The sequence below is a fragment of the Arachis ipaensis genome, chromosome B4 (assembly GCF_059453495.1).
Source record: "Arachis ipaensis isolate K30076 ecotype BB chromosome B4, ASM5945349v1, whole genome shotgun sequence".
NCBI classification, from domain to species: domain Eukaryota; kingdom Viridiplantae; phylum Streptophyta; class Magnoliopsida; order Fabales; family Fabaceae; genus Arachis; species Arachis ipaensis.
Genome location: NC_142439.1, coordinates 2,889,563 through 2,898,046, shown reverse-complemented (window position 1 = coordinate 2,898,046; position 8,484 = coordinate 2,889,563). Strand labels below are relative to the sequence as shown.

The 8,484-nt window shown below is 41.5% G+C and overlaps 3 protein-coding genes across 3 annotated transcripts; 1 reads left to right on the top strand and 2 right to left on the bottom strand.

Moving 5' to 3' along the window:
* Positions 1-2,518: 2,518 nt before the first annotated feature.
* Positions 2,519-7,125, bottom strand: LOC148566463 (uncharacterized; the record flags this gene model as incomplete). The annotated part of the gene is made up of 1 exon (XM_088483672.1): positions 2,519-7,125. A coding segment is annotated over one exon (954 nt), but the record flags the coding sequence as incomplete, so codon positions are not given.
* LOC107635786 (uncharacterized) lies at positions 3,327-5,816 on the top strand. The gene is made up of 2 exons (XM_016339352.1): positions 3,327-3,854; positions 3,978-5,816. The coding sequence occupies exons 1-2, from the start codon at positions 3,327-3,329 to the stop codon at positions 5,814-5,816; spliced, it is 2,367 nt and encodes a 788-aa protein (XP_016194838.1).
* LOC148566462 (serine/threonine-protein phosphatase 7 long form homolog) lies at positions 6,989-8,426 on the bottom strand. Its single transcript, XM_088483504.1, has 3 exons — positions 7,650-8,426; positions 7,477-7,564; positions 6,989-7,392 (listed from the first exon to the last, which is right to left on the bottom strand). The coding sequence occupies exons 1-3, from the start codon at positions 8,204-8,206 to the stop codon at positions 7,126-7,128; spliced, it is 912 nt and encodes a 303-aa protein (XP_088339630.1). The 5' UTR covers positions 8,207-8,426; the 3' UTR covers positions 6,989-7,125.
* Positions 8,427-8,484: the final 58 nt, after the last annotated feature.

Below are 8,484 nucleotides of genomic sequence, written 5' to 3'. Positions count from 1 at the left end.
TAAAAATAAGAGTTTGAAACAGCCATCGGATAGGGATAAGTTAGTGAGTGAAGTCATACGGTCAAATATGATTAGATTAGATATTTAGATGAGATGACACTTGAGAAAAGAGGCATTTTCCTGTTTTGTCTGATGTATTTATTTTTAAAAAAATGTGAAATAAATGAAAAAAAATGACGGTAAAATTTTTATTATACTAAAATTGTCGCTAAAAGCACAATCAGCAATCCTAGATAATAAATTGGCCAGTTGATAAGCAAAGTTAGAACAATTTCAAATTTTCAATACAATCTATAACATGATATAAACTGACATCTTGAATCATCTCAAGACATGTCTTATACCCATACAAAAAAAAGTGAATTCAAGCATTTAATTGACATTTGTTTGATCTCAAAGCCAAATAAATACTTAGTTGTGATGAACCAAGTACAGAAAATTGTCAACAACACAAAAAGATCATTTATAAATAAATTACACAATACTACATATAAGTGATACAATAATATAAAAAGAGAAGGTGGTGAAGAGTTAAACGATTGAAGGCAATAGGTTTGACCGTTTGAGTGAGAGATTATTAAAAGAAAGTAAATTCTATCATGTAGAGTATGATTTTTTTTTTATATGTGTAAAATAATGTTGGCACTACTAAAAATTAATAAGTGTCTCTTTCAAGAGATTATTTTTGTCAAAAACAATAAAAATGACAGCTTGTGCAGGTGTTGTTCAACTTTCATCACCTGAAAAAATTGAGATTAACAATAGATAATTATCATAATGACACTGAGTAAAATTAAAGTTAACGATGGAATGTTATCGGGTGTTGAACTTAGTTATTGATGAGCCTTGGATGTTTTTGCAAGAAGGCTTTAAAAACAATAGAAAAAGAATTTTTGAAAATTTATTGTGTGGGCTTAGTATTTAGTTTTGAAATTTTTGAAAGTAAGATTAAAGTTGCAATAGAGTTTAGGTCTCAAATTACATATTAGAGGCCATAAACCCTATTGCAACTTTAATCTTAATGCCCCCACAATAAAATTCTGAAAAGCCTCTTTCTATTGTCTTCAAAGCTTTCTTGCAAAAATATCCAAGACCCATTAATGACTAAGTCCAACATCCAATAATAGTCCATCATTAAATTTAATCTCACTCAGTGTTATTATGATAATTATCCATTATTAATCTCAATTCATTCACGTGATGAAAATTGAACAATGCCCAGTACAAATTGTTATTTCTACTGTTTTTGACAGAAATAATCTCTTAAAAGAGACACTTATCAATTTTTAGTAATACTAACATAATTCTACACATATAAAAAAAATCACGCTCAATAGAATTCACCTTAAAAGAAAATATTGGAAAATGCAGCGAAAAATTCCAATGGACAAACAATGCTTGCTTTCTATTACTCTTCAAGAAAACAAAAAAGGAAACTTTTTCTAAATGTTTTCTCTTTCCGCTTTATGAAAAACCTATATAATAATAATTATATTATTTCTATTAAGTAATTGTTCCTGAAAAAAAAAAAGGAAAGTGCCAGATATAATATAAGTACTAAAATAATATTGCAAAGTATTTTTTTAGTAAAAAATAAAGATTATTGTTTATAATGGGTTTACCTAATGATAAAGATGTAATTGTCGTTAGATAAAATGGATAGTTTAGAATCGTTAAATAATTTGATAAATTTAATTAAATTATGATCTAATAATTTTTAATTATTAATTTCACATCAAAACAACTATATGAATTTTTACTTTAATTAACTATTCATATCGTGGTCCAATAAATAAAGTTAGGCTCAACAAGACAAAAGATTTACTAGGAAGAAAAATCTTGATAGACTTCCAAGATAAAAGGAATAATTATCTATAAAAAAAAATAGAATTACTCTAACAAAGGTGGTTAATAGCTCTATTATAAATACACTGAACCCAGGTATAACTCACGTCTACTCTACTAAAAATCTGCTTAAAATCCTTACTAATTTAAGCATCTGAATCTCTTGCTCACGTTCAGATCCAAATCAATGTTTCAGGTAACCCTCGAAACACTAACATATGTCTTAAATACTTTAATTTAATTTAATAATTATTAGTAAAAGAATTTTAAATACTTTAATTTAATGATTATAAAATAAATACATTAAAAATTTAAATTAGTATATTTTTAATAAAAATTTTAATTTATAAATTTAACATGTTTAAAAATATATGTTAATTAAAATCTATAATAAAAAATAAATAAAAACATGATATGTAATAGAGAAAAATAAAAAATTGCTATTTTTGCCATTTTTTATCATTATCATTTTTAAATTACATCATTAATTCTTATCTCACATCTTTAATAGTATAAAAAAATAATCTACAAAAAAAATAGATAAATAATTTCTAATCATTAAGTCAATTATAAATAGTTGTAATTAATAATTATTAATTTTATATTTTAAAAAAATAAAATATAAATAATTATTAATTAATAATAATTTAAAAAATTAAGAGTAATTACCCAATTCAGTTCCTAAAAATTTTAAAAGCGGACATTTTAGTCCCCAAGAAAAATTAATACACAGATTAATCCCATCATTTTCTTCCGTTAGACATATCAGTCCCCAGTCTATTTTCCAGCGTGACTCATCAATGAAAATTGCTGACTTGGCACGTTAACTCGCGCACGTAGCCGTTAAGTGTTCACGTGTGCAAAGAGGACAGAACAGTCCCTGGGCTTGTTACGCCCAATTCTCACCCCTTCTTTCCCTCTATTACTCCATATGTCTTTATCCTCTCTAAAAGACATGAAACCCCATAATTCACTCTCGATTTTACATAAAAATTCAGGCAATTTACTTATTTAAATAAAATGGCAGAATCCTTTACCTAAATGTACAAAACGGATTGTTGTTACCTGCATGTGCAAAAACTCATTTTTATGTAATCCGTGGCAACCCACCACGGTTTCCAAACGTGCATAAACCGTGGCAGGTCCCAACGGTTTAGGGGCAAAAACTATTGAGTGTAAACCGTGGTAAGTCACCACGGTTTATGAGAAAAATGTGCTGGTCATAAACCCTTGTGGGTTACAACGGTTTATGTAGGATAAATAATGGTCAGAAAACCTTGTAGGTTCCCACGGTTTACAATTACGGGAACTCTATATATATGTGGGTGATTCAAGATCCATAAGAGATCATTCTCATAATGGCTAGTGAGGAAGAGAGTTTTCTTGCCTTAGTGCATTGCTCTGGGAAAATAAAAAAAAGCAAAAGCCATGGTGTGAAGTTTACCGACAGAGAACCACTGAGTATTTTTATCCGTTCGTCGATGAGTTTGTCAGATTTGAAGAACAGCATCTTGGAGAAGCTTGGCGTGTTGGGTAGCAAGTGGGTGAAGAAACTATTCTACAAGATTCCCATGGCGGTTGTCTCGACCGGTGTTCATTTTGAAACCTTTGCGGTTAAGGCTGATGAAGATATTAGGGTTTTGTTCTACTGTGTAAGGAGTTTTCTGGAGATCAAAATTCATGAGTTGTTCGCGAAGTTGGAGGTTGGTGTCGACAGTTCTGGGGCATCCGCTCCAGTTCCTAGCCCAACTGCCGCGGGTGGTGCATCTAGTTCGATGCATGCGGTCAGACCGTATCTTCCGCCGGTTCAATCACCTTCGTTTGCAGCTGATTTAAACCGAACGGAGGTTGTTGGTTCTGTACCTTTGGAGAATGCAGCAGTCATTGAGCCTCCCCACGTTGTGGGCACCGGTGGTGGCCTGGTACCTTATATCGAAGACTTTGGTGGACCTGATCAAGTAGAGAATGCAATGCGTGACGATGAGTCTGACCAGGAGCCTGTTGATATCGTAGGTGACAGCAACGATGACACAGGTGGCGATCCACATGCGCAGCATCGGCCTTCAAGTTCTGGTTCTCATTAATACCCTCCACACTTCTCCACACTAAACTTGGATGCTCTTGGTCAACAGGAAGACGGTGGTAACACAGTAGGGGGATCTTCTACAGAATTTCAGATTGGGCAATCATTTCAGAGTAAAGATGAAGCTGTGCTGAGTGTCAAGGACTATAGCATCCGGCGAGGTGTTGAGTACAGAGTCATCGAATCAGATCATTTGAAGTATCATGGAAAATGCAAGGAATTCGGCAAGGGTTGTAGTTGGTTGATTCGTGTAGCGCTTCGTGCACGAAAGGGCACTTGGGAGGTTAGGAGGTACAACGGGCCACACACATGCCTCGCAACTTCTATTTCAAGTGATCACCGTCAGCTGGATTACCACGTTATCTGTTCGAGGATTCTTCCTATGGTTAGGGCAGATGCTGCGGTTACGGTAAAGGTACTTCAACAAGCGACAGAAGCCGATTACGGTTTCAGGCCTAGTTACAGGAAGGTTTGGATGGCTAAGCAGAAGGCAGTGGCACAAATATATGGAGATTGGGAGGAGTCTTACGCGGAGTTGCCACGTTGGATGCTAGGGGTCCAGGCGACAATGCCGGGAACAATCACGGTGCTGAAGACGTCTCCTGTTCGGATTGGTGGTGGGGTTGATGAGTCGACGGTGTACTTTCACCGGCTTTTCTGGACATTTCCACTCTGTATCGAGGCATTCCGGCATTGCAAGCCCCTCGTCAGTATTGATGGTACCCACTTGTATGGGAAGTATGGAGGGACGCTGCTGTTGGCGATAGCTCAGGACAGGAACTCAAACATCCTCCCGATAGCATTTGCCCTTGTGGAGGGCGAAAATGCAGAGTCGTGGTCATTCTTCTTGTCCAATCTCCGAGAGCATGTGACTCCTCAGGAGGGTATCCTTGTTATCTCTGACAGGCATAATGGGATCAAGGCAGTGCTTGAGGCACCTGAGACTGGGTGGCTGCCTCCTCGGGCTTTCCGGGCCTACTGTATTCGGCATGTGGCTGCGAATTTTGCCCTAACGTTCAAAGGTAAGGACTCAAGGAGGATGTTGGTGAATGCTGCGTACGCAAAGACTGAGGCTGAGTTTTACTACTGGTTTGACATCATGCGGACTGAGAATCCAGCAATGTGTGACTGGGCCAACTGGATGGAGTATGACAAATGGACCCAACATGAGGATGCTGGTCGACGGTTCGGGCACATGACCACAAACATCAATGAATGTGTGAACTCCGTGCTAAAGGGGACTCGCAACCTGCCGGTTACATCGTTGGTTAAGTCAACCTATGGGAGGCTTGCTCAACTCTTTGTGCTACGGGGACAGACAGCAGAGGCACAACTTGGATCTGGGCATGAATTCTGTCAGGCATTGGTCAAGGCTATTGATCGGAACCTAAGAGACTCTAGGTGCTTCACTGTGACATTATACGACAGGCATCAGTCCGAGTACACCGTCGCGGAGACAACACCAACCGGGAGCTTCTCGCTGGGTAGCTATAGAGTTTCCCTTAAAGATCACCGATGCGACTGTGGCCACTTTCAGGCGCTGCATTATCCTTGTTGCCACGCCATTGCGTGTTGCGCCTACTTCCGGCTTAACTGGGCGTCATATGTTCACGAGGTGTATCGTATGAGTGAGGTGTTCAACGTTTACAAGCAGGGGTTTCTCCCACCTATCCCTGAAGGACTATGGCCTCCATATGCTGGGCCTACCATCATTCCTGACCCCAATATGCGGCGTGCAAAGGAAGGTCGTCCAAAGGCTACCAGGATCCGTGGAAGTATGGATCAGTCTCAGTCGAACCAGCCGAAGCGTTGTGGGCTATGTCGTCAGCCTGGGCATACGCGGAGGAACTGTCACCAGCGAAGACAAAGTGGTGGAGGGGATGCGTAGATCTCATGTCGTGTAAAATGCCGTCTATGCTGTTTTAGTTGTTTCAGGGTCTAGATAATCTTAGTAACGTATGGTTGGTTAAGTCTGTGACTGTCAACATGTTTCTTTAATGCAAAAATTTCTTATGAATAAATTCCTGCTATTTTACCTGTTTGATTAAACCACTTTGGTATCGTTCATATTGTGCATTATAAAATAAACCGTAGAACTACATATAAAAGAAGCTGAAACCGGTTAAACTGCTTGGTCAAAAGAAAATTAACATTTAACATAAGTCTGAAAGCCATAAGTACATACTAGCATGCTAAATACATGAACTAACAAAGGTCCTACCGGACGGGAACATATAACAAAACTAATCAGAATCCTCAATGGTGTCACTGTCATCATCGTCGAACTGGCCAAGCAGGTGACCTCCGGTGCCACACAAAGGAGGACGCCTCACCCGCCTCGGTCTGTGATCTGCCGCTGCTGCTGAGGGCTGTGCGGGAACCGCGCTGAAAGCAGAGGCATGTGTCCCTCCTAACGCAAACCATGGGTCAGACGGAGATACTGCAGGCTCGTTGAGGTCAACTGGCAACTGAGCCTGAACATCGTCACTCGGTGGCTGCTGATCAGCAAACTGGACATGCTCCTCAGGCATCTGTGGCCTATAATGGGTATCATCATCATCCCTAAGCATGTCTGCTATGTCCCTGTAGAACTCGGACTCAGTAACGGGATCATCAATGTCCATCCCGACAGCCGCGGTAGTAAACTCAGCGAAAGCATGTGGGGTCACGTTCCCAAACAGCTGAGAGCTAGTACCCACGTCGAACGTCGGCTGATCCATAGCTGATGCTGATCCAATTACCTCCTCAACGGGCACGTGATGAGTGCCGTCACCCTGCTCGGATGGTCCTCCGTCACGCGCACCTCGACGGTTAGGCCGCGCAGGTGGCCGTCTGCCTCTACGTCGAGGAACACGGTAGTCCACTGCATCCCCAGGCTCAGCTGCAGGAACGTCCTCCTCCAAACGGTCGGCAAACTCCCTCCACTCGCGATCGGTGGTCCGGGTCCCTACACGGCGACGCCGATCGACTCGTCTGTTATCTGGTCTGTCATAAACGTGCTCTCTAGGAGGTGCCTGGGACGACCCTCTGTGACGCGCCTCCTCAGTCAAGACAATCGGCCTCGGATCCTGAAATGCTACATCTGGGGATAGGAACCTGTGCGCCACATGGCACCACCACTCCAGGTACTCTGCTGATGGTCCGGGGTCGAGGACTCGATCGACCCATATGAATGACTGAAGCCTGTTCTCCCAATGCTAGTGCCACTCCTGATAATACGTGGGAAACCACCGGTCCCCACCCCTATCATCCTTCGCATGTAGCCAATCTATGTTCAGAACTAGCTGTGGGAGATGCTGAACACCGCTGAACTGGGGTAGAACCCTATCGACCTGGTGCCACTCGATCACAGCAAAATATATCAGGCTAGTGACGGCCGTCCATAGCCTTCGGTGCTCGTCAGCTAGTATCTCCGGATGAATAACAGCAGCAACATCAACAGAAGAATAAGGCTCCCACACAAACTGTATCAAAACAGTAAGAGTTTCATGAGACAATGACATTTAAGAAAAACTAGTTCTAGTATCAGCAATAAATAAATGACTCACATCGTGGACACGCAGTCGATCCAGTGCAAGGCGTGCGGAAACTAATCTCTGTGCCCCTGCATCGTTCCTCGGCACAAACTCAGCCCACCTACAATTTTAATTGAAATGATGTCAAAACAAAGAATAACAGATGCTGTTTTTACAATTTATGAACGGAAAATACTAAACCCTACCTGGAAGCAAGAGGAAACCCGAACCGGTCAAAACCAGTGGGCCTGAGAGTGGGAAACCTCCAGAAAATCCAAGACTGTAATAGCTGTAGCGGCCCAGCCAAGTTAACGACGTTCCTGTTTGTACCACGACAAAGACACCTATACAACCAGGCCAGTGCAGCCGAGCCCCAGCTATATCTGCCCAAGTCGTCCAATGATGCCAAATAAGGCAACCAGCGAAGGTGGACCCGGTTTGCGTTCTTGTCCGCAAACAGCTGAGACGACAACAGCATCAGGATATAAGCACGTGCGTATACACGCACGGTCTCATCAGTAGCATCTGCAAGGAGAACCCGGAACCTCTCGTGGAACCATGTGTAGCACACTGTCATCTGCTTGAGTTTACTCTGTGGAGGTAACTCCCCGAACAACTCCCGGAACCACACCCATGCTGGCCTACCGTGTTCCATCAGATTCTCAAACTCAGTCAAGTACCCACTAACGGGCGCACCATCAATCGGCAAACCCAGCTGATACGCGACATCCTGTAAAGTAATGGTGCACTCACCAAACGGCATGTGGAACGTGTGCGTCTCCGGACGCCACCGCTAAATAAATGCGCTAAGGAGAGACTCATCAACCCAGAACCACTGACTGTTTAGCCTAGCCAGATGATACAAGCCCGCAGTCTCCAGATACTGTATAATCCGGTCATGTAAGGGCATATTCTGCTGCCTCCTAATGGCGCTAATAACCCTACTAGGCTGCAAAACATGGGTAACAAAATCCCTTAACAAACAACCATTACAAACAACCAATGTTCTGAAAACCGGTTCGAACCGGCCGGTCGAACCGG

Bases quoted from the DNA above. Each gene is read 5' to 3' on its own strand.
- LOC148566462 (XM_088483504.1), bottom strand. From the start codon at position 8,206: ATGCCGTTTGGTGAGTGCACCATTACTTTACAGGATGTCGCGTATCAG. The intron at 7,565-7,649 runs GTAGGGTTTAGT...TTAAAATTGTAG, and splicing joins GGGTTTCCTCTTGCTTCCAG to GTGGGCTGAGTTTGTGCCGA. The intron at 7,393-7,476 runs GTGAGTCATTTA...GTTTTGATACAG, and splicing joins ATCGACTGCGTGTCCACGAT to TTTGTGTGGGAGCCTTATTC.
- LOC107635786 (XM_016339352.1), top strand. From the start codon at position 3,327: ATGAGTTTGTCAGATTTGAAGAACAGCATCTTGGAGAAGCTTGGCGTG. The intron at 3,855-3,977 runs GTAGGTGACAGC...CTTGGTCAACAG, and splicing joins ACCAGGAGCCTGTTGATATC to GAAGACGGTGGTAACACAGT.